Source organism: Dipodomys spectabilis, unplaced genomic scaffold (genome assembly GCF_019054845.1).
Source record: "Dipodomys spectabilis isolate Male_0828 unplaced genomic scaffold, ASM1905484v1 ptg000132l, whole genome shotgun sequence".
NCBI lineage: Eukaryota > Metazoa > Chordata > Mammalia > Rodentia > Heteromyidae > Dipodomys > Dipodomys spectabilis.
In genome coordinates, this window is record NW_024870809.1 from 3,632,176 (window position 1) to 3,658,557 (window position 26,382).

At 45.0% G+C, this 26,382-nt stretch overlaps 1 protein-coding gene across 5 annotated transcripts in view; it reads right to left on the bottom strand.

The window, feature by feature from the left end:
• Positions 1–1,049: 1,049 nt before the first annotated feature.
• Positions 1,050–26,382, bottom strand: part of Tmem164 (transmembrane protein 164) — a 174,011-nt gene continuing 148,678 nt past the window's right edge. For 4 of the 5 annotated variants that reach the window (XM_042690040.1, XM_042690034.1, XM_042690039.1 and 1 more), the window contains 2 exons: positions 6,922–7,022; positions 1,050–5,295 (listed from right to left, as the gene is read on the bottom strand). In XM_042690040.1, the coding sequence (XP_042545974.1) occupies positions 5,089–5,295; positions 6,922–7,022 (308 nt within the window). In that variant the 3' untranslated portion in view covers positions 1,050–5,088. The remainder of the gene's footprint in view (positions 5,296–6,921; positions 7,023–26,382) is intronic. The other variant, XM_042690035.1, reaches the window with a different exon arrangement.

The window sequence follows — 26,382 nt, forward strand, 5'->3', positions numbered from 1 at the left end:
TTTCCCATGGCCTTGACTCCTCTGCTTTGCAGTCATAGATTTCACCTTCTCTCTGCCTTCTACATTACTCCCTGGCGCTCCTGCAGTTTCTCTTAAGAGTGGGGTCCCTTCCCTAGCAATCCCAGCAAAGGAAGGAGTAAGGCACACAGAGCATGGAGTCTAACAAAACTCCTTTCCATCTGTAGCTCCTCCATTTCTAGTGAGCCTAAGTGGAATCTGTGTTTCCTAGTCAAACAGACATTAATTAGCAGTCAACTCTGGGAACAGAGCATCCATGGTCGCTGTGGAGGGAATGTGTGGAGAAAGGACAGAATACCATTCCTGGCACAGTTGGAAGTATGGATGAGCAGATGGAGATCCTGGGGTACCAAGTGATGAATGGCTTTTCTCAAGCTGGTACTTTCTAGATCATGTTTACAAGGCCACTCCTGGCAAATGGGAAGATCCACCCACCTTGACTGCCCTATGGCTTGCTGCGTCTCATCTAGAAGCTGCAGCAACTGGCAAAAGATGGAGTGGGACCTCTATGTTGTTGGAAGGCAATGGGTACTATGGGCAGCCTTGGGAAAGCAGGGCTCACTTCCCTGAAGGAAAGGATAATCTTGCTCACACCCTTCCCAGTCCCCCAGCACACGCTGGCAAGGAGGATACTCAGGGGCTGTGGGCCTGAAAGCAACATATTTGGTTTCAAAGTTGTCCTCTTGACCTCAGGCATGAAATGTGGCCTAAAACACCATGGGGCCTAGAGAACCCAAAAATGACCTGCTGAGCCACTGGCAACCCATTGCGAGTAGGCAGAGCATTCAAACAACCATACTGCTCCTGGGGCCAAGCCACTCTTTGAGGGTCCTCCATGGTGTATAAGGCCAACAAACAACCCCTTTTGTTTACTTATCAGGCCTTCTGAGATGGAGCTGGAAAGCAAGGCCAGGACTCTTGCATGTTTTCATAACAGTGAGTGAAGAGAACATTGCCATAGAATGTCCCACAGTGACCGTTTCTTTTCATTCAGGGATATTCGGCAACAGAAACACCTGAGACTAAAATGCTAAGTCCACAAATGAAGGACCATTTATTTCCAAAGGTGAATGCAGAGAGTACTTTCATACAATCAAAGATTTTTACAAAACACATTACAAAATACCCAAAGAAGAGAGCAAACTGGGTGGGAGGGGGGCATAGAGCACCCAAGAACAAGACTGACAAAGAATACCTAGGTCTAGGGGCATTAGAGACTGGTTCTGATGGGAGCCACTGTCTGGAGGGAGGAAGGTACAGAGGGTGGTTGGCCCAGGGTACAGCCATCCCAGCTTGGGGAAATAAGGACTGGGGGCAGGCAAGAGGGACAGAGGCATTGCCAGTGTCCCAGTAGGAATAATTATACATCAGCCTATCTAGTTCCTTTAGCTACAATTCTATCCATGGAAATGAAGAAACCTTTCACCACGAAAACAACACTGACACGCAAAGTAAGCAAGAGTTTCCAAAGTAAATCTCTGCTTGAAATGACTTTTGTGTTGTTGGGTTTTTATGTCATGGTGGGGGTGGGGTTGGGTTGTTTGGTACCAAACCACTTTAGAAAAGTGTCCCAGAAAAGAGCAATTGCAAGTGACTGGGTTGTCCTGAGCACGAATCGGCTTATTCTATCTATGTACAGAAGAGAAGGCTGAGTCCTTTCACCAATGTCCACCTCAATGAATGCAGGGCAGCAGGGAGGAGACCCCATACCAGTCTGGAGCATTGCCAAGGACCTGCAGGCTCATGAAAGACCAAAGGCAATACCACTACCTTGTCCTACCATACCTTCCCAGACCTTCCATGTAGGTAAAACCATGAAGGAGTTCCTCTTTTGAACAGTGTAGATAACAGTGGAGAGTCTTTGTGGCAGAACAGGACATTCTGCCTCCTAGGAGCCCAGCTAACCAAGCCCAGGAAACTGACCAAGCCAGTTCTGGCGCAGAGAGCCCTGCCACTACTGTGAAATCTATGGGGGGAGTGTGATCATGACTGTCACAGGACACTGAATCATTAATAATCACATTATTTCTAAACCCTGGTGAAGGCTACTTCAAAACAGATGGTATAACAGCTAGGCTAAGGTCTTGTAGGGCACAGGGCACCAATAGTTCAGGTGAGTGCTAGAAGTCCACCGAGACAGAGAAAGGGATGTTGTGGCTTCAGAACTTCTGTAGTGCCTCATAGGCTGGCAGAGGAACATGTCACCATGCCTCTGAGAGGATGCTAGGCAAGGTCTTGGGCATAAGAAACCAAATACTAGGGTGAGAAAGACTTTAAGTAAGCGTGACCATCTCTCTGCCATTCAGAATGAAGCCGTAAGTTGGCCAGCTCAGGAAATTGTGCTCATTGGCCCAGATCATTGACCACAGCTGCCCAGGGGCATATGAGAGCACTCCTTTCCATTCCTGTGGTTGTCTGAAAGGAAACTGGCTACCTCTATGAATACTCTCTCACACACAGAGCCATCACACACTGGCAGATGGCAGATAACAGATGGAAACAGGGCTGAGGTGGTTTGAGAACAGCCTTGGTACTGGCAGGAAAACCCTCAGGAATTGGGAAGCCAGGGCCCATTGGTCCCCTCAGTGCTCCTATACCAGAGCCAGTAGCAGACTGCTTGTTGGACAAATAGGGGGGCCATCCCTAAGGCAAGCTTCCATGTGTCTGGCCAGGTTATCTCTTTTCACACGGGCTTAGCCCAGGGTAAGAGTGAGTCTCAGAGCACTTTGGATGCTTGCTGCTTCCAATACCCCTAAATCCAGGCCGACTCACTCTGGAGCCTGGGGAAGGGGTACACTATCTGTTCCCTTCAGCTTCCTTGTTTGGGATCCAACCTGTCCTCCTGCATCTCCCCTTTCCCCTTCTCCTGACAATGTATCTGACTCTGGCCTGGCCATCTCAGGAAACATGGCTTTCCTTTTTTCTCTCTTGTTCACTAGAAAGTAGCTGCCCGGATGGGGGTACTGAGCTGTAGCCAGGGCAAAGGCAAGATTTTGGAGGCATGCCAGTAAGAGAAAGTCTCATGACTAGTCATCTGTGTTGTGCCACTGAGATGAGGAAGAAGAGAAGACCTATACCCCAACACCACCAGGGCATTCTGGAGCTGGTCCCCAGCTCAGACATAGATACTCCAACTGTAGAAGCTCCATATTTTTGCAGAGGTCAGTCCAGGACCCCCAGGGGGTCATCTTCCCAACCTCTCCTACAGAGGGCCAGGGTTTATTACAGTCTTACACACAATTCTTCCCCAATTGGACCTATAGGCTACAGCCTGATAGGAAGGTCAGTCAAATATAGCTACTCAAGAGGTACCTCCTCTGGCAGGCAGTCAGTCCTAGGGAGAGAGGCACTAAGAAAAGCTTGGCAGGGCCCTTAGAGAGGACAGAAAATCCAAGTGTCACAGCCCAATTTGCTCAAGGCAAGGCCAAGGTCACATGATGTTCTCTTTTCCTCTCTCCGTGCCCTTGGGTGAATTGCTTCAATGCCACTAGATCTTGGCTCCCACAGTTTCCTCCATGGGTTTCCACTTACTCAGAGATTTGTACAGCTACTGCCTCCGATAGGTCCATTTCTAAAATTGTGCCACTGATCACCAAAGTTCAATCTATATCTGACATTGGCACTGGTCCAGGGCAACTGGGTAGTCACTGAATGAACTTTTCTAGTCTTAAACAGATCTGTTCCTAGTAGAAGTCTGTCTCCCTTCTTGAGGTCCATGTATAATTGAGTGAAAAGTCCCCTCTTTCAGAGTACTTGATACTCCCTCCTCTACTTGTAGGAACTACATAGTCCCTTTGGAGTTCCCTTTCACTCTAGATGTGGGCCTTGGGGGAATATCAAGTAGGAGGTATGGGGTGACCACCCCTGTGTTGAATCTAGCTGCATTGAAGAAACATGGCCCTAGGGAAACAACAGGCAAGAGTTATAGCCTCCCAAACCAGAGTGTGGCCATACCCTGTAAGACCCTATAGAGCCTATGCAACCTTCCAGAATAGGGCCCTGATGAAAGAATTACTCCAACTCAGACATACAAAACCATACAAACACAAAAGAAAAGTAAGCCCAAGCCTCAATCCTAGCACACGCTTCCTTGAAGCTGCTTCTGAGACACAGACAGAAGAAAGACGGGTGGAGGGTCACATGCTTATTATCACCATGAACATGGAACATGATTTGAATCACAGTTTGCTCAAGTTATCACTTGCTTTGATTAATTTACTTTTGACACTCAATTTTCATTGGGATATGTTCAGTTCTCAGCTTTCGTGGGCAGTTGTTAGGGTCCTGCCTGGTGTGGCATATATGGTTTGTTTCGTTTTTGCTTTAGATTTGCCAGTGCAACAGATCTCTAACCCCCTCAATGGGATCTCAAACTTGGGGTGCATGACATTCTCACTCCCCACTCTAGGCAGTGTTTTGATGGAGCAAGGCTGAGGGGCTCCCTGCTTTTGAATCATGGGACAGTAGTGGGAAGAATCTGGCCAATTCTATTTTGGCCATGAGCTGGGAAATCCCTTCACTCTGGACTTGCTGCTGGTATATAAACAAGGCCTCAGTCCCCTTAGGACGGGGACTGTGCTGGAGACAAAAGGGGATCCCAGCAAGAGACTGGAGGTCCCTGGCAGTGGAGAAATGAAATGCCAACTAAACTTGTCACTTGGATGCTGGAAGAATTACTGCTTGTTGTTCCCTGTTTCCTCAACCAGCTGTTGTTAAAGCACCAACAAGCAGGGTGAGGGAGCCAAGACTACTACCTCCCTGTGTAAGGCCACTCAGAGCAGAGCAGGAAGACAGAGCCAAGGAGAGGGAAGGGGGGGGGATTCCTAGCCCCTAGCACCATGCCTAGGCACAAGGAGACATCCTAGAGGGATAGGAGCTGGGGAAGGAAGAATGATGGAAGAAAGGGACAGAGAGGAAGAAAAAAAGAAATACACCAAACATCCTACTGCCCTCTCCAACAATTTCATCAAGGACTGAGTATTCTCCAAGTCAAGTCAGGATTTGCTTCCTTAGAGAGGAAAAAAAATCACCAAAAAAAACAAACCAAAACAAAACCAAAACCAAGCACCTTCAGTCTATTTTCTTGGCTGGAAGCCGGAGCAAATCCAGCAGATATTTACACAAGGGCCCAGCCATGTATGAGAACAGGATGACCAGCTTCCCGTGGGTCATGGTCATGAGAGTCTGGTGTCCCGAGGCCCAGATGCGATACCAGGGGCCGTAGAATGGGTCTGAGATGGCCGGACACAGCATGTTGTTCAAATTCACTTCGGTGACCTGCAGGGACAAGGGAGGGAGAGTGAGCGTTCGCCATCCTTTGGCTTCTCTGGTTTCTGCCAGTTCAGCCATCTTTACCTAGTGGGGGACTAGACAAGGCGGGATTGACCAATCTCCACCTGTTCATAAAGAGATTTCTGTGCCCTAGGTTTGCTGAGTGGGCTGAGACTAAAGCCTTTTGGAGGTGTTGACTGGGTTGTCTGATGGAAAAGCCGTTAGGTTTGGCTCCGTCTTGCTTTCCGGTGGGGGAGAGGGGGTGGGCTCCAAGGCCTTCTCCATTCCTAAGAATCACTATGTACCTAGTCCCTGGAGAGACATTATGGGATAAAAGAGCAGTTAACAACACGGTCCCTGCCTCCACATCCTGTCAGTCCATCAAGTGAGGATGGTTATTTACTGTATCTGACCTCAAAGCAGATGGTGCCCACAAGCTTTTCATGCCATGGGGAGGTCTGAGGAGCAGATGTGACGGACAGAATGGGGCTGAATACTGAGAGGTTCCATGAGGGACGTAGCACCTAAATGGAATCATGAAATGAATGGAGTGGGGTGACTGGAGCCTTCCCTAAAGGAGGCATGGCTGGAGCATAGTATTTATGGTAACATGAGCCACTGATGCCTCTGGAATCCAGGTTATCAATGGGGTCCAGCAAGAGGTAAGGAGGGGTGTATGCAGGTTTGAGTCACATTGAGCCCTTCCATAAGCATGGCAAGCATCGATGCTATTGGCAAGGAACTCAGACCACTTCTGGCCAACCAGAGCAGAGCCGTTCACCAGGGTGAAGAGAAAGTGACCACTTTGGTTACATATTCCCATCATGCAAAGTCGCGCAAGGCTCCACATGGCTGATGCTATATTAATGCCACCTACATAGAACCAGACATGCCACTCTGCCCCTGAAGATGGCCAAGCCACCTGCTTTGCAGCACCCTTCAAGCCTTTACATGTTAAAGACAAGTCCTCACCACCTCTCAGGGAGTCAGGCTGCACTTGGAGACCATGTTATCATGAGGTAGAAAGCGCTTTGCCCTCAAAGGTGAGGTGACCCATCCAGAGCAGTGGTGGAGCCGATTTGAACTTGGGTCTCCTGACCCCATGCTCAGTCCTGATCTCTATGCCACTGGCATACATCTTCATAATATCGGCGATTTGGGGCTTTGGATAACTCAAACATTCTCCATGCTCCAGGCAGTTCAAAACCCCACAGAATGTCATGCTTGTTCCCCAACACCACGTTTTACTGGCCATACTGCTTAGGGCAGTGCCTGCTAAGGGATGTAGGAGAAGGCTCAAAATGGACCCAAGGTCAGAGGCTTCCCCATGAAGTATACAGCAAACCACTGCCTTATTGCAGCTCAGTATTTCCAACCCAAGTGGCTATGATTGAAAAGCATTCTTGCCTCTCCAAGGATGGAAGAACAGCCATTATTGAAGTATTCAAAAACTCTTTGGAGAGGCCAAAGCTGTGGATCATAAATCAGCATCCCAGACACAACAATCTGACATCCTGGCCTTTCACATCTTGTATTTTCAAAACAAAATGATACACTAGCGCCAACTGGGATTATCAAGATTTATGGAGAACTGCAAACAGAGGGGAGAGAAGGGGCTATAACCAAACTTACCAGGCCGAGGATCTGTAGGAAGCTGAAGTGGTAAAAGAACATGAGGCCAGTTGAAAGAAGAGCCCACCGGAAGCTGCTGAGGGGCTCTGGGGTATAAGCACCTGGAGGAAGAGCAGAGATGGTGAGATAGGAGGAAGTTACCCACTTCTTTGCCCACACAGAGGGCAAGGGTTGAAGTCATAGCTGCAATCTGCTCATGGCTCCTTTCAATCCATCAGTAACTGCTACTATGAGAACCTCATTGGGTACATGAGGCCACCTCTTCCTGTGTTCTGCTAGTCCATGCTAGGCCATTACAAAGAGAAGATTTTTGATTATAAAAGTAATACATGCTCAGTAAAGGTACTGTAGAATGTTACAAAGTAGGAAGAAGAAAGGAAAAGTAGAAAAAAATTCCCAATATTCTACTATTGGAATACAAGCCCTGCTAACACATGAGTGTGTCTGCATGCTAGTTATGCCTCAGGATTTTCCTTCCTTTTTTAAAATTGATACTTGAGATAACACTGCTTGTAAAATCATGTAGTTTGCATTAATACAGTTTTGATCCGGTGACATTGAGGATGTATATTATAGTAACTAGGAATGTGAACTTTATTATTTTGATGGTACTGTGGCTTGAAATCAGGGCCTGACCGCTGTCCGTGAACTTTTTCTTCGCTCAAGGCTGGTGATCTACCAGCTCCATTTTTGGCTTTTTCTTGGTTGGGCTGGCTTTGAACCATGATCCTCAGATCTCAGTTTCCTGAGTAGCTAGGATTACAGGCGTGAGCCAGCAGCACCTAGCTGGAATGCAAACTTTGAAATTAGACAGATTTGGGTTCGAATTGGCTCATTTGACTGTGGAAAAACTCCCCAAGTCCCATTTTCCCAAAAGCCTGGCTCAAGGAGCACGTTCAATGATTGTTAGATGTCTTGTGTCCATTATGCCTCAAGTAGAATATCATTTCCCAGCCACTGAGTATCTCCTTCCCAGGAACCACTGAGACAGCTGCATTCCCTCCATCACCGCTGGGAACCACCATTCTGGAGGCCTGGCTGTACTCCTGAGCTTACAGAGCAGGGATAAGGTTTAAAGTGTACTATCACTCTAAACATAGACTTGAGGTGGTTATCTGAGGAAGTTAGAGACCTGGAGCTAATTCATCCCAAGGAAGCAGGGGTGACATCATATCCTAGAGCAGTGTTTTCAATTCACCCGTGCATCCTATAGTTATTAAGTACCATAGTCTGAAGTAAGCCTTCTGCAATCTAGACTCACAACAATGATTACAATACAGTGGAGCTGGGTGTTGACTGACGTCTGTGACACATGTTACAGAAAGACAAAATTCAGCTTGAGGGGGGCACAGAGCAAGAGATGTATCTTGGTGGAAGTAATATTGCAACAGAATCATGAAGGACAAATGGGACTTCAAGAAGAGCCTTCCAATGCAGCCACCTGTATACAGGTAGAAATGAGTTGAGGCCATCCCAAAAAGAATAGGTAAGAATTCAGTGGGGCCACAGAAGAGAGCAGAAGGCACATGGGTGAGACACGGGGATTGCCAGGGCTGCTCTGCCCCTGGATGGGCCTTGTGGGACCATAGGAATCATGCTGAGGGCTTTGGACTTCATGACATACAGCAGGATTGTGAGCTCACCTCAAATCTAAGCAGATGATAAGAAGCAGGGACATGGCCAGAGTGTAAGAGACACGGATGAATATGAACACTGGCAAACCAGAAAACCCAGAACCCTTCTAAGAGGCAGCTACCACTCACCTCCACCAATCACTGCCCTGCAAAACTGCAGAACAAGAGGTGCTTAGTTTTATTGTTGTGTTGTTTTGATTTGTTTTTTTTTTCAAGAGAAACTAGAAATATGAACCTTTATATGGAATTTCCTTTTTTTAAATGTCAGCAACTAATTCCAAATATTTTAAGAATGTTCAGTAGACCAAACAAAATATATCTTAAGACTGGATGGATTTCAGCCCTTGGGTGGCCAGCTTTCAGCTGTACTGTAGAGCAAAGAAGACAGCAAGTGGCAGATGAGTGCTGGGCTCACACATGTGCTTGTATAAGATCACCCTACACAAATGTGCAGGGGATGACTGGAGCAAGAGAGAGTAGAGGTCCAGTGGCAAAAAGATAGATATAGGAACCTGGAGAGAACAAAATGGCTTCTGAAGACAAGAGTAGAGAAAATCACCAATATGGTACAAGGCTGGATGTTGAGAGTAAGGAAGAGGAATCACAGACATTCTCAAGGCCTTGGCTTGACCCTTACTGGGTTAGTGATACCCTTCCTTGCAATGGAGAAGAGGCAAAGGCAGATTGCAGCTAGAGGTAGGGAAATGGTGAAGTCCACTTTAAACACGTTGAATTGAGGTGTGTGTAGAAGAATGTCCATGTGAAAATGTGCCTATGGTGTCCCATAGGAAACAGGGTGCAATGAATAAGTGTAGGGACTGGAACCTGACCAACTTTAGGACCTTGAGAAATCTCAGCCTTTCTTGAAATCACCTTTACTCATCGACAAAATGGAACAGTACTACCTAATTCACAGGATTGTTGATCAGACGAGATACTAGGTTACAGTGACATGGGATTTAACAAATGCTGCTAATAGGTCATGGTGTATCTGGGATTTAATGGATTTTGATTATTTTTATAATGTGAGTCACAAACTCAATGAAGAGGATGAAGTGAACATCTAGATGTGGATGATGCAGCACACAGTGGTAAACAAAATCATGGGAACTTTTGTACTCTGATATTGGAAGAAGGCCAGGTATACAACACCAAAGTAACATCATATAAAGCGGGGGAGGTAGATGGGAAGAGAGGAAGGAGATGGGGTGACTAAAGCCAGGAGAGTCTTCTGTGCAGGAAGCTCAACTTGCTTTAGGAACAAGAGAGAGGCTCGTGGAACATGTGAGTCAGAAGGGCCTCTGAGGACATAGATCTTGTTTCTCCATTTTATAAATGGAGAAATTGAGGGTGGGGGACAGGCAATGTGACAGCCAATCATGACAACAGAGCTCTGGGGAAATGGGCTCTCAGATGTGCTCAAAGGCCCTGCTGCCACGTGTCTAGACCTCCAAGTTGAACTGTCTCTTTTCTTATCTGCCTACTCTCTAACCTTAGCGTGCTTTGAGACCCAGTTCCTTGTCACACTCTTGTCTTCCCTGCATCCAGCACAGGCTTGATTTGCAAAAATGCATTGAGGGGTTCACCAAGAATGTATGCACTTGCCTGTCTACTGAGTGAATATTGTCACCTTTGCTGCTAGGGACACACAGAAGAAGATGGGAGGGACCTGGAAAGCTGGCAGGTGCTCAGGTTACTACTGCAGGCACAACCCATTGCTAGATCCACCAGCTATTATTCCACAGGCTCCCTTCCTCCCCTAGGCTCCTGCTAAGCTTCCACTAGTGGCATCTGGGCAGCACTGCAGGCATCATGAGCCAGGAGCAGGCTTCAGAAGAGACTTGAGAGTAGATGCTGTGGGATAGTGGCCTCAGCCAAGAGGTAGCTCAGCAGACCTTCCTGGAGAAGGCTTCAAGTGTGGGACAGCCTTTCTCTCACCATGCACCATCTCTGCATCACTGTGGCCCCTGACCCTGCCATGCATCATGCTATGAGGGAAGAACACTCAGAAACTAACAGAGGACATGTTGCTCAGCACTCTCAGTACACCTTGCCCAAAGCCCCACATTCACCCCATTCCTTCCATGTTGCATCATCTGCCCAATATCACGCTGAGAGCTCAGAGGAGGAGGGGCGGTTCTGAAACTCCACTTCACCTCAGCAACGAGTACATGGTAAACATGCAAAAACAATTCTTGTATTGGCAAATAAATGGTACAGGCTTGTATAACTCCATTTGGCTCAATACTACAACTTTGAAGACTGTGATCCTATACCTTAAAAAATAATATACTGTCCATATTTGCACAAAGAATTTTATGTCTATATTGTTTATAGCACTGGAAATCTGGAAACAAAATGAAGAGGTAAGTAAACTATGATGCCTCAAGATTGTGCAACAGCCTACTACCATTCAAACAATGACCAAATTATGTAGGTGTGCAGAAATCAGTCCTGGTTAGCAACAGCTAATGTAAGGCAATACATGGAGCAATACAAACATAAAAACAAATAAAAAGCCATGACTAGTGGCTCATAACTGTAACCTTAACTACTCAGTAGGCTGACATCTGGAGGATCTAGGTTCAAAGCCAACCCAAACAGAAAAGTTTGCTACACTCCATTTCTAATTATCTAGCAAAAAGCTGGTTTGAAGGCATAGCTTAAGTGGTACAGCACCAGCTGAGCAAGAATACAAGACTTTTGAGTTCAAGTCCCAAAACTGACTAAAAAGGAAAAAAAAAAAAAACTACAACTCAGTAGCTTACAATCAAAAGCCTTGAGGGGGGCTGGGAAGGTGGCTCAGTGGTAGAGCCCTTGCCTTGCATGCCTGAGGCCCTGGGTTCGATTCCTCAGCACCACATAAGCAAAAAGAAAAAAACTGGAAGTGGCGCTGTGGCTCAAGTGGTAGAGCGCTAGCCTTGAGCTGGAGCGCTAGCCTTGAGCTGAAGAGCTGAGGGACAGCGCCCAGGCCCAGAGTTCAGGCCTCACGACCGGACCCCCCCCCCCAAAAAAAGTCTCACAAAAAAAGCCTTGAGGGTCAGACAACATTGGGTTTGGGTTCTGCCTTTGCCACTACCTACAGGAAGGTACCTGAGCAATTCTTACTCCTTTTCTAAGTACATTGTCCTGTGTGTGACCTCAAAGTAGATCCATGTTTCAGGGATAAAGAATGGAATATAAGAAATGTCAAAAAGTAGAAGTGGCAGTTGAATGTGGTGGCTTAGGCCTGTAATCCCAAGTACTCAAGTGTTGAAGATTGGGAGGACTGCAATTCCAAGGTCAGTCTAGACAAAGAATTAGCAAGATCCCATCTCAGTCAACAAGCCTAGCTTTTTGGTGGTGGTTCATATCTATAATTATAGCTATGTCAGAAGTACTACAGGAGGGTCACACTCTGAGGTTAGGCTCCAGGAAGAAATGAAAGACCCTATTTCGAGGGGAAAAAAAAACAAAGCAAAAAGGCTGTTGGCATAGTTCAAGTAGTAGAGTGCCTGCCTAGCAAGTATGAGGCCCCAAGTTCAAACTCCAGTACTATGAGAAAAAAAGGAGTCATGGCAGCTTGGCTGTCACAGAGACAGCAGCTGTTATTTTTACCAGTGACCACAATCATCCGAAATCTCATAAAGATGGGAAGGAGGAAGGGAATCTGGGGAAGAGGTGGCCTTTGTCTATGAAAGGAGACTATGGCTTCCACTATCCTATCACTGCTGTTAGCTCTTTTTTTTTTTTTCTGCTAGCAAGATAAGATATTCAATTTCATTGAAAAATAAATAAATACAGAGAAGCAGAAGCCTGAGCACAGATAGTCAACTTGATATATGCAAATTGTACTCAACTCATATCATTCTCTTTGCTGGATACCTGGATATGGCCCGTGAGATAATTCTAGTAAAAAACCAGTTTCCTTCAAAAGGAAAAGAAACTTAAACGCTTCCAGAAATATTAGACACATAAAACTTTCTGTTCTACTTTAAGGGAAAAAAGTGACATTTTCTGCTAGTATCTGCTATCCCAAGAGTATAGAAGCACGTTATCTAGAAAGGTACCAATGTGTGGGAAGTGGGGGCAGGGAAGGGAACCAAGAAAATAGCTTTCTCTAAGCTCCATTTCTGCCAGAAGGAAGTTTTTTGAGTGTTAGGAACCAAGATGATTATATTAACCCAAGAGGTCTCCTTGGGGACCTTTCTCTCATGCTACATGACCACTCTGGGAGGACATACACCAAAGATAGAGACTGGTCAGAGTAGCATCTCCATTCTCTCATTTTCTTCCTGCTTTCTTTGACTCATTCACTTGTTTGCTCTAGTCACTCATTGGACATCTTTGATGGGCTGAGAGTCACTCTGCTTGTTACAAGTGAATGGAGACCTGCTGTAGCAAGATCAGCATAGTCAGTATCATTATAGATGCTGAGGAAAAAAAGCTGGAGGAAGGGATGGTTGAGGTGAGATTTGAAGAGCACTGGGAGTGGGAGTGGAGCCATGGAAAGGTTTTCAACAGGAGAGTAAAAAGGTCAGGTTTCTATTTCATCCACCTGGATTGCTTCAGCAGCAGCATGGGCTGGAGGGAAGTGGGAATAAAGACAGGCCCAGACACTGCTCCAGTGACAAATAATTTGGTAATTTGCCGAGCATGAAGAGTGACATCACTGGTGATTTCCAGGTCTGTGGCTTCAGGAACTGAGAAGAGTTCATTTGGGGGAGAGGTGAGTTCATGCTGGGGCATGCTGTCACTGAATGCCCCAGAGGCTACACCAGCACGTCTCCATTAGGCTGTGGCTGTCTCATGTAGCACTTACGAGAGAGGCATGGCCTGGAAACAGTCATGTGAATAAGATTAACAAGGAAGAGTCATTGGAATGTGATTACAGGATCAAAGATGGGGCTTGGAAAATGGCAACATTTAAGGGGTTGGCAGACTCAGGGACCCATAGGAGAAGACTGACAACAACAAAATTCAACATGCAACCACAGAACTAAGAGAGAGGTATATGCTAGAAGATGAGAGAGTGTCACAATTCAAGAACGACAAATGAAGGAAGGAAGCAGAGGAGAATGCAGTCATAATACTCAGTATATGTCCTATGAAGTTAAGAAAATTGAGGGGAGTGGGGTTGGGAGGAATGAGGAGAATGATGGAAGGGGGCGACACTGATCAAGATGCATTATACTTATAAGCTGATTGGTGAATAGCAATTCCTTTGTACAACTACTTAAAGACAATAAAATATAATTTTTAAAAAGGGATTGATAATGTTAATTGTTCAATAGCTGATACCAACCAATGAATCAGGGTAGCCAGTAGCCATATGTGATCATTTATATTTAAAGAAACTATAATGAAAGTAAGCAAGTATTTGGGTCCTCACTCACATTAGAATCATTTCCCTCTACAGATCCTGTCCTCTCAGCTACCCATTTACATGGTCATGCCTGATACTATATACTTACAAGTAGCTGTGGCCCCTTCCTAATCTGGAACCAAACATTCCTCTTCAACCATCACTACCCTCTCTTTCTTGTTCAGTTACTCTGTGGCCTCCACACTTCTTCCTCACTGGGGTATGTGAAGCTATTGGTCCTACCCATTTTTTTTTTTTGCTGTCTTCTTCCCACCATAAATCCCATGGCCCAGAAGACATCTTTGATGCTACTGTTCCCCTTATCCGCAACCCCCTCAGCCTTGGCTAAATCTCAGGTTCTCTCATCCTATTGTCTATCCCAACCAAGCTGAACATGGCTAGAGATAAACAATAGCTCTGACTGTTCTCCCCTCAAATTCGTGAGCACAAACCTCAAGTGCACCATTCATGTTGCCAGGCAATCATACTCTGCTTCCCTGGGTCCATTCACTCTCTCCCTCTCCTAGGCCACGATTTAATATCATCCCTTTCTTTCCTTTAATATTTCTATCTCAGCCACACTCAAATGATGACCTTGCTTTGGCTTCCTGCTTCACTGAGGAAAAAAAAAGAAATCAGATGAAAACTTCTCCAGCGCTCATGATCACATTTAACCTACTATCTGCATCAGTAGGTGCCCAATGTTCTCTGCTTCTTCCCTGTGGCCATGGATGAACTGCCCAGGGTCCCAGGCAAGGTCAGTAGCTCCTGTTCCCAGATGCTATCCCAAGTCTGCTACTCAACCAGTCCATTGCAGTCACTGTTTCTCTTTTTCTTAGATCAACAATTTTCTCTTCTCTACTTGATTATTTCTATTAGCATATAATCTAAATGTACTGCAAATGCCGCATTTGAAAACAAACATGTGACCTCATTTCTGCCTCCTGCTGCTATTCCATTGTTTTACTTCCATTTATAGCAACACTCCTTGAATGAATTATCTATAGGGGTACAGGCCTAAACGGTGGCTACCAGCACGTGTGGCCATGCAATGCTTTCCATGCATCTAGGTTCAAATGTGTAGTTAGTGTCAAACCCACCCTAGGTTTCCAAGGCAATGTAGAGTTAAATATCCCAAGAATGATTTCATGTGGATTATATTAGACTGATCATATTTTGGACCACATGGACTAAATAAGGTATACTACTAAAACTGATTTCACCTGTTTGTCTTCCCTACATTAGTGTGGCCCGGAAATACTTAAAATGACACATCTGAGTCACTTGGTGTTACTGGACCATACAGTGGTCTATTCTTTCTATACACGATTCCTCTCTTTCTATATTTCTCAAGCAACTTTGCCCCTTCCATCAAGAGAGCTCCCATCAAGGCCTCAAATGACATTTTCATTATGAAATCCAATAACCAGTTCCTAAGACTTGTCCTATGTACCTTTTCATCCTTGAAACACTGACACTTGGCTCTGGGATATATTTTCTCTTTGTTCCCTTGCCACCTCTACATCTGCTCTTTCTCTTGTTCCTTCTCCTTTCTGGTTCCTCTCCATGGCTCTGACCTCTAAACAGTGTGCGGAAAATTAGGCTGCAGACTTCAGGGCCTTATTCTATCTACTTTGATTCTATAGTTGGCATCCTTCAGTCTTGTGGCTTTAGTATGATTGATACGTCAGTGTCTACAAAATTTACATCTCAGCCTGGACCTCTGTACTGAATTAATTCCAGGATCATATTCTTCATAGCCTATGGATAAGATTTACTGATATTGAATAAATGAACCAAGCTTCTTATCTTGGCTCCTGTGGTAGATCATGATAGTTGAGTGACTAACTCTAACTCCTAGTGACTAACTCATACCTTCCCAGAACCTACAACCTTAATGTGCTTCCTTCCCTGATTGATTTGGCCATGTGACCCAAATGTGACTTGTTTTGATCAATGAGACATCTAAAACAATTCAAACCAGGTTCAGGCATTAGGACAGTTTGTTTGTGGTAAGGACCACTTTCTTTCTGTATCCTCTTTACATGAGGGAGAGGGCACCAGGGTAGGGGAAGAAAGAGAGAAAGGAGGGAGAGGGAAAGAGAGAGAGCACAAGCTCTCTGATGTTACTCCAATAAGGGCATTATATTCCATTGCTAGGTGGTTCCCCTGTGATTTCATCTAACCCATTTGCAAGTAGCATCACACACTGGGTGATAGGGCTTCACATAGGAATCTTGGATGGGCACAAACATTCAATGTATAGCAAAGAATAACTTAGTCATGCAACAGAGAACTAATGTCACTGTTAAGTCAGTAGGTTGTAGGAATGGCTGTATGCAACAATAGTTCATTGAAATAGCACCCTCTACTTACAGCACAAAAAGCAATCAACTGCCACAAAAGCCCTTCATCTTTCTTCTCTCAATAAATGGCTATCCATGTAATGTCTAACGTTGCCTCTACCACCAGCCACACCTAGACTAAGCCAACATCATCCACCTCCTTGATTTTTCCAGAAAGACCTTGCATGTCTCCCTACTTCTACCCTTGCCCCTACAATGTAATGTCAGCATTGCAACCAGAACCTTAAAAACTTAAAGCACAGCATGCATTTCAGTCTTCTGCTCAAAATGTTCGTTTCTTCCCATCACTCAAGCAAGTAAGTGAAAAAAAAATCCCTACAAGGGTCTACAGGGTCCTCATGATTTGCCCCACCTCACTAATTTTCTTTCTTTTTTTTTTTTCCGGTTGTAGGGCTTGAACTCTGGGCCTTGTCACTGTCCCTCAGCTCTTCAGCTCAAGGCTAGCGCTCTACCGCTTAAGCCACACCACCACTTCCAGTTTTCTGGTGGTTTATTAGAGATAAGACTCTCATGGACTTTCCTGCCCAGGCTGGCTTTGAACCGCGATCCTCAGATCTCAGGCTCCTGAGTAGCTAGGATTACAAGCGTGAGCCACTGGCGCCTGGCTAACCTCACTGATTTTCGGTCCTACTACTTTCACCTTTTATGTGCTTCTGGTCACATTGGCTTACTTGCAGTTCCTGGAACAGTCTAGCAGAACACTTCTGCCTAGGGCCATTATACTTATTTCCTCTTCTTGGCATATCCTTCCCCCTGAGAGCAAGTGGCAAGCCTTTGCTCATATGCCACATTTGGAATAAAAATTTCCCTGGAAATGAAGTGACCTCACTCAAAATTGCAGCCTTCTGTATCCAACTGGCAACTCTGCCGCTTACTCTGCTTTCTCTCTTCCTCTTGGGCACTAGTCATCTGACTTACTACACTGCTTTGCCACCTCTTTGCTCTTGCTCTCCTCCCATGTGAAATGTCAGTTCTTTAAGAGCCTGGATAGCTGTTGTGCTCATGGCTTTTTCTCCCTGGTAACACTGCCTGACACAAACAGGGACCTGGTAGATACTCATTGAAAGAATGGCATGAGCAGGCCAGCACGCTCTGGAGCTTCATACAATTCAGAATTGCTGATTTCCCATGTGGGAGAGAGGGCAGGGAGAGGGTGAGGGCCAGTTCCAGAAGAATTCTGGTTATTCCACTAGATATCTTGGACATCTCAATTTGCCTTTGGATCTTGTTAAAATGCACATTTGAGCCAGGCATTTGTGGTTCACATCTGTAATCCTACATGGGAGGCTGAGATCTGAAGATCACAGTTTGAAGCCAGCCTGGATATGAAAGTCTGAAACTCTTATCTCCAAATAACCACCCAAATGCCAGAAGTGGAACTATGACTCAAGTGGTTAGAGAACTAGGATTGAGTAAAAAAGCTCAGGGGCAGCTCCCAGGCACTGAATTCCAGCCCTAGTGCCAGAAAAAAATATTTAAATGTGGGCTTGGATGCAGAAGATCTGAACAGGACTCAGGCCTGTGCATTCCCCCTCCCCCACTCCACAGCTCTCAGAGCATACAGTGAACAGCACAGGCCAGAGTTTGCCATATGGCTGCATACTGAAAGACAATGGTCAGGAGAGCAGCGAGGAGCTGCAGGTAATGAGTGGGTGGTGATGATACTCAAAAGAATGGAGAACACTGGAGAACATTCAGGTTTGGAGACAAGGGGAAAATGCCCTGTTTAGCTCCTGGTCATGAATCCATTCCATTTTTAGTACTCTCTAAATAAGACATCTCTATTTATAGCCTTTGTTATGGTTTGTCCCCCATGACGGCTTGATAGCAGCTAATGAGTCCAGTCACTAAAAGATGATTGGAACACAATCAATGATTGGACATAATCAATGGATTACTCCACTGATGGATTCACAATCTGATGGCATGATAGGAAGGAGGGAACTAGTTGAAAGAGGTAGGCCACTAGGAGTGGGTCCTGGAAAGACATACCTTGTCCGAGCCACTTCTACCAGTCTCACTGCTTCTTGGCCGCCATAAGGTAAGCAGCCTTGTTCCAACCTGTCCTTCTGCCATTTGCTCTGCCTCAGCAGAGACCAGAAAAAATGAAGTCAAACTTGACTTTGGAGTGAAACCTCTGAAATCTCCTTTTCAGTTTTGTCAGGTACTTATCACACAGAAAAAACTGACTAGCAGAGATTTAGTTATCTAGAAGATATTTCTGTGTGGCATAACCCCAAGTAGCTCGCATCTACTTGACTCCTTGTTCTTGATTACTGAGTGCATTTTCATGTTAACTTTCCCTTCATCCAGGCATTGGACCAAACAACCCCCAGGCTCTTTATCGCCTACCCAGATAAAGAACGTTGGGTGTTTGCAATGGAGGTCCATCTAATCAACCTCCTATCCTGAGGCACAGGAAACTAGTGGAAACCAGGCCACGTTTCACCACTAAAATACCTAGTTAGAGCACTAGCCACTCAGCCTCTGACTAAAACATCTCAAAGGTATACCTTCAGCCCACGAGGGTCACAGAGCTAGCCTTCTGCCAATGGTGCATAAGGTGAGGGTCCTGGGATGGCAATAAAAAAATCCAACAAGTGGGCCTGGCATAGCGAAAGTACTGAGGTCCAAAGACCCAACTGCAAGCTTCTGCTGTTCCCAAGCTGCTAGGTGACTTCTATATGAATCAAATGCTCTCTAAGCACCAGTGGCCCTCTAGTAGGAAAAGCCCAGGTCCTCCCTATCATGCAGCAGCAATGTAAGAATAGAAAAGCTAACAGAGCATGAAGATACCCTGGAGAGAAGGGCTATTTAAATGTAACACACCACTGTACCACAAGCATGTGATATACTTAGTATGAGCAGAGTCCCTGGTGAGCTTTAAGCAGGGAGAAGCCAACCCCTGGATCATTTGAGGCAATGAGGCTTAAATTTCAGTCTATACCAGAATCCCTGAGGATGGAGCCTCTTAGACTTGAACATGCACCAAAAGCTGCCAAGCAGCTTGTTAAACATAGCTCAGAGGACCCTACCCCAGAGGGTCTGATTGAGTCAGCCAGGGGAGGGGGCCTCAAATTTAGTATCTTAGAATCTGCATTAACAACAAGTTGCTGAGCTAAGCTGAGGCTGCTGGTCCAGGGAACACACTTTTGAGAATCACTGACTGCTCTTGGAAAGTAGTGGGCCCTCTCATCTGATATTGGAATCCTGAAGATAGGCATAGATTCTGGAAACTCTGAGCCACAAGCACCCCACAGTGATCCTGATAGTGAGGTTTCCTGACAACACAGGAGACACTGATTTGTAGGAAAGTATTGCTGAGCCCAGTAACTTCTTCCTCAGTAAGCAGCCTAAGACCTCAAATACTCACCTACCCACCCCCCTGCATAATAAGGCTCAGCCCTTGGCCAGTTTGGTGGTTTTATGTTTGTTTTGTTTAATTATTTATTTATTTATGTCTTTCGTGGGGCTTGAACTCTGGGCCTGGGCACTGTCTCTGAGGTCTTCAGCTCAAGGCAAGCACTCTACTACTTGAGCCACAGCACCACTCTGGTTTTCTGATGGTTAATTGGTGATAAGAGTCTCATGGAGCCAGGTGCTGGTGGCTTATGCCTATAATCCTAGCTACTCAGGAGGCTGAGATCTGAGGACCACGGTTCAACGCCAGCCTGGGCAGGAAAGTCCATGAGACTCCTATCTCCAATAAATCACTCAGAAAACCAGAAGTGGCAGTGTAGCTCAAGTGGTAGAGTGCTAGCCTTGAGCTGAAGAGCTGAGGGACAGCACCCAGGCCCAGAGTTCAAGCCCCACAACAGACACACTCAAAAAAAAGATTCTCATAGACTTTCCTGCCCAGGTTGGCTTTGAACTGTGAGCCTCAGATCTCAGCCTCTTGAATAGCTAGGATTGTAGGTATGAGCCACCAGTGCCCGATCTTTGCCAAGTTTTTAAAGGTCTCTGGCTCATCTCTCACACACTCACCTCTCAGGAGCCTTTAGGTTTTAGTTTAGTTCCTTCACTTTTCCTCTGTTCTCACCTGTCTACAGCAGGGAAGGTGATGTAGGAGGAGAACTTTCACAGCTCCCTTAACACTAGCTAGACAGGAGAGATAATGCAATCTCCTGGGTGGAGGAGAAGTGGGATGGCAACCTGGATGTTGAGGTCACTATGACCTCAGGGGCCGGTCTTGAAGCTGTCCATATCCAAAGTGCTTTGGCTTTAACTGCTCCGAGAAATGAACAGGGCAGGGGCTCCAGCCCAATTCTTCTCCTGGAGAGAAGCTGAAAGCCCACTCAAGAGAAAAGTGGTCTGCCCATACCAAACCACAGTAGGGCTCTCAAACCCTAGTTTCCCGAAAAGACCCCCAAGGACAGCTGAATTGCGTGTATTTCAAAACAACCTTCCTTGGTGTCTAGGGTAGAGGGTTGATCACCAATTCTGAAACTGGAGCGCCGTCTAGTGAAAATGAGAGGGATTTTCCAGAAACCTCCAGTCAGAAAGAGGCTAAATGGATGGAAGGACTCTCTTCTTATTGTATGCACGTATGTCTCAAACACATAAAATGAAAGGCAAAGAATTGCAGAGGAAGCACAGTTAAAGCAGTTATGAAAATACTCAAACCTTTTTGTAACAATGTTTCTTTCTGTTTCATGAGATCTGCCAGCAAATCCTGCCACTGCCAATTTCAGAGCACTGATGAACATAAGCGGTATTGAGGGAACAGGAAGCTGGTCGTGGTTGCTAGTGATGACAAAGTCACAGATATGGCTAATGGAGCTGCTGCCACAGCCTGCATTCGTGTGTCACATTTCTGTTGGGGGTTACTAAAAATAAGAAGGTGGTTTCCCCTGCCTAAGTAAAAACAACCACAACTAACCAAGCAGCATTATGAGAACAGAGTGCTCGGTAGCTCGCCACTCTGCAGGTACTCTCTCTTCCCATCCTGCTAAAACCTGAAAAACCAGTGTCAGCATCAAGAAACCTTTCAAGACCTTTCCCCTCTGCTGACCTTCTCAACTCTCCACCCCACTTCACCGTCATGGGAGCTGCTTTACTTCCCTAGGAAATCACACCACTCTGCACAGAGGCTGCTTTTTCTGATCCTTCTATATCCACTGCAGAGAGGACAAGAAAATGCCTCTAGCCATCCATTCTTGCTTCCAGATTTTGACATTTCCCCCTTTCTCCTTTCAAGATTTACTTCTCCAAGTGATCAGTGTTAATGTTGCTGACCTCCAGGTCCCTATCAGATTCATCTAAGACTGTCACTTGAATTACAGTCTTCCTTTCCACATTGTACCTGCCTTTTTCCACCAACATTATGGAGGAATTTCCTCACACATGTGGGCTCCCTTTCCAATGTGCTGACCTCATAGTCCCTTGGACTTCCTCCATTCTATGGGTCAGCTCTACCACACTACATACAATGGGCCACCTGTCATCACTCCAAGAAGCCCCACCTCGGTTGGGATCATCTGACCACAGCTCCCACATGTCCATCCTTCACATTCTCATTTCAACAGTGGGCATGCTCCTAGACCTCCTCATGACCTCTGACCCTCACATAATCCCTTTGTTCCTCGGCTTTTCTCCAGCCTTCTGTCTTTCCACACTAGTTAGGACCCCTTGACCTTGAATTCTAGCACAAGCCCCCTCAATTTCCTGATGGGTAGAAGGGACTTTTCCCCATATCTCCACACTTTTACCTACTCCCTCACTAGCTCAGGTGGCTTGTTGAAGATGGGAACCTAGGAAACTGCTGAAACCCATTTTATTTGAATAACAGACAGGGTCTTGATATCTTGGTAAGCAGAAGCTGTACACAGTGCCCCCTTGTGTCAGGAAGTGTACATCATCTCACTGAATGCTCATTACAAACTTAGAAAATGCTGCTTCTTTGTATTGTACAGATGAAGAAAGTGAAACAGAGAAGCTAAGGAACTTAGCCAAAGTCACACAGCTAGTAAGGAATAGCACAGAACTTGTGAGCAGGGAGTCTAGCTTCATAGGAGGCAGTATCAGTACTTATTACATATGTCGGTAGGGCCTGGATCTTTGGGCAGCCAAGCCTATTTATCTCTCTCGCTAGCTCCTCAACAACTTGGACAGGATTGGGAACAGGTGTAGCCTGCTTTACCACAGGCCACCTTAGATTCTCTTGAGTACAGAAAAGAAAGCTCACTTAGATGTCCACTCCAAAGCTGTAACCTGTATCCCTGGGAGCTCTCAGCTGATAGTCAAGTAAGTACCTCTATTCCATTCTACGTCATAGTTCCTTGGACAACTTGTCCTTCATCAAAGATGAAAGCAGGAAAGTGGTGGCACAATTACAAAACTCTGTCACAAACCTCAAACATTCCTCAACTGGTAGATCATGAAACATTATAGGTTATACTTAACAAAATCCTCACACTGAATGGTGCCTCCAAGCCACATTCTCTGTTCCTCCACTCAGGCTGCTCTACCAGACATGTGCGTGCATTACCTATTTACAATGGCCTACCATGTGACTATTTTCTTCTTCTCTTCCTTTCCCTTTCCTTCCTTTCGCCTCTCTCCTTCCCGCTCTTTGTCTCCCTCCCCCTTCCCTTTCTCTTTCTTTCTTATTTTTTCCTCTCTCCCTCCTTTCTCTCTTTCCATTCCCTCCTCCCTCTAATTTTTTTTAATTCTATGATCTATTTAGTCTAGCCTGAGTCTCAAAAGTTGGAATTACAGGCATGTACCACCACTCCCAGCTCAAAATATAGAATATTTCCATCATCATAGAGAATTCTACTGGACAATACAGACTCTAGATTCAACAAATCCTATTTCCACAGTACCTTTCCCCTTTGTCATCCTTTCATTCTCAACATCTGTCACCACCTCATAATATACTCACTCACTTGCTTTCTCCCTAGTTCCTTAAAATTTCCCACTCATTACTGGCCTGCATCTTAGTATCAGAATGTGGCTGACCCTAAGACAGAAAGGAAAGGGAAGAAGAAATAAGGTAGAGGGGAGGGAAAGAGAAAACCTCTTCTCTGGGCCCACAATGCTCCCTGACCTGGGGACATCATCCTTAGTACTTGTCACATCTTTCTTTTTGTCCCTACTTCTCCAGATGCCTGGTTTAACTGCTTTCCTCAGATCCCATATGGTTTGGTAACTACTTCGTGGGTGAAAATTTCTGTTGCCTTCATTTCCAGGACACAGTCCTTCTATTACTTTGTTTCTCCAAGTCCTATTTCTCTCCCACTTACTCCAAATCATGTATCCCCAACTGATATATCAATGATACTGAAGTTGGCTTCTAGATCAAGACCCCATGAACAGCTCCAGAATATTCTATCCTGCTGGACATCTTAATCTGTATAAGTTAAAAATACTTCAAACTCAAGTAAAACAATTTCGCCAGTACTACAAAAAAAAGTTGGTTGAGGCCATGATCTTGGCCTTCATAACCTCCAGAACTGTGAATAATACAAGGGTTGTTCATAAGTTATCTAATTTTTTCATTTTTAAATAATATCCAGAACAGATGAAGAAGAAATTTCCTTAAACAGGCTCCTTTTAGTGTGCCCTTCCTTCTGTTAGTGATACTCTATCTCACCCTGTCATCCAGGCCCAGGGACTTCACTGTCTCCCTCATCAATACACACTACCTCATTATAACAGTAATTATTAATTTAATAAACAGTTGTTATTAATTCATTTAATTAAAATAAAATATAAACATCCCATTTTAATTGTTATCTTCTGCAACTAACAAGATTAAAAAGATGCAACTACTGCCACCTAGTGGGCAGACACAGACAATGCGTTATGGCAGTTGCTTTACTCCAGGCATTTAAGTATAAGGAAAAAGACACAGACACATGAAGAACTACTTCAGGCTGCCTAGGAGAGTTGAAGGCTTCCAGACAGAAGGTAACAGCTGTGAGTTAACTGGTCAAGGAGATACAGAATCAGCCTGATCCCAGGGAGAGAAGTTAGTGTGACCCTGGAGAGGGCAAGCTAGAAAATGGGTGCACAAATTTGTTCATTCAGAAGGTAAAGTGATGGAGCTGGAGTCCAAGTGATAGGAAACCAGGTCAGAGACAGACATACACAAAAGTCACACAATAAGTGGTCTTGAATTGCATATAAAGAAGCCTGATCTGCTTCCTGGATGGGATTTTTAAGAGGTGGAGAAAAATCTAATCAGATTTTCTTTCTTTCTTTCTTTTTTGTTTCTTTCTTTCTTTCCTTTTTTGTTTCTTCTTTCTTTTTCTTTCTTTCTCTCTTTCTCTTTGAAAAGTGGCTCTGCAGACATGCAGAGATGACTGAAACAACAAGCACAGGATAGAGGAGGTAGGGTGCAAACTAAGGGCTAAATCTGTTAGCAATCTTGAGAGTTTGACTCTTCAGAGTCAATAGTCAGTAGAGGGGATGAAGCAGAGAAATGAATCCCAAATGCTGCTTAGGTCTATAATTGTGGTTCTAGATGGAGAGAGAAGCCACCAAAAAGAAAAAAGAAAAAAAAAAGGACATGGGAAGAAAGGAAAAAGGACAAGTTGGAAGAGGTAGACACATTACTTTGAAATACCTATGGTGGTACTCCCACCTGTATTAGCTCATGCACCACACCACCTCCTATGCACCAGGCAGAGAAAAGGAACCCAAGGAGACTGTTCCAGAGATCTAAAAAAACCAGGAGTGTCCTAAAGCCCAAAGGAGAAAGGGGTATCTGAAAGAAAGGAAGTCAGACTATAAAACCAACTGACAAGCATGCAGTCAGTATATCCAGGTGCTGTGGTTTTAGAACAAGCAAGGTGTAATCCCAACATTGGCACCCCACAGTCTAGTTAGAAGACACATGTGCCATTAATGAGAGGCAATAGGACAGTGGTTAATAGTAACAATAGGATCAGGTGGTAGTGGCTCATGCCTGTAATCCTATCTACTCAGGCTAAGAGCTGAGCAGAGAAGTCTGCTAGTCTCCATCTTCCATTAACCAGCAAAATATGCTAGAGTAGAAGTGTGTATCACACTTGGAACATCAGCCATGAGCAAGAAAGAGAATGACAGTGTGACAGTGTGAGTTCAAGCCCCAATACCAGCCAAAAATAACTGTAGTAATAACAATAAGGAAACCAAAATATAAGTGCCAGGCCTTGGTCTATAATGTCATGTACACATTGGCTCCATGATGTTCAACATGCCTCACTTTTACAAGAGACCACAGATGCAATGAAATAAGTGCAATGACTAGTTGGCAATTGGTAGAACCAAGTGTGAACCCGCAGTCTATCTAAATCTAGCCATTTTATGGCATGATGATGAAGCCAGAATGCCTCATTTCATATGCCAGGATGAATTCCTGATCAAGTGATCCTGACCTTTGAGGTACTGAAGATACCTTGGGCAGTTTGAAGTAGAGACCCACTCTTAACATAGAATATATATATATATATATATATATATATATATATATATATATATATATGATTACAAAAGAAAAACAATTATGTCAAGATACAACTATCTGTTTTTTTGTTTTTGTTTTTGTTTTTACTGTCATGGTGCCTGAACTCAGGGCCTGGGTGCTGTCCCTCAGCTCTTTAGCTCAAGGTTAGCACTCTACCACTTGAGCCACTGCACCACTTCCAGCTTTTTTCTGCGTATGTGGTATTAAGGATCAAACCCAGGACCTCATGCATGTGAGGCAATCGCTCTACCACTGAGCCACCTTCCCAGCACAACTATCTGTTCTTAAATGTGGAGGCAAGTATATTTTGGAGATTTCTGCACGGTAGTAATGCAAAAAAGAAATTATCCGTACTGTCAGCATTTGTAGCAAAGAGAATCCTGTATTTCAGTTGGAGTAGATTAATAATGTAGATGAAGATGTGATTTCTGTTTACTCATTCAAAGTCAAGGACCCCAGTCAATGTACTCCCATCAGTCTAGGGATTGAACGAGATGGAGATTTTCATGTAAAATGCTTACCCAGTACCTAGGACATGTAACATGGACAGTAACAGCTGGCTTAGAAGATGTTGAATTGGCCGGGTGCCGGTGGTTCACGCCTGTAATCCTAGCTACTCAGGAGGCTGAGATCTGAGGATCACGGTTCAAAGCCAGCCCAGGCAGG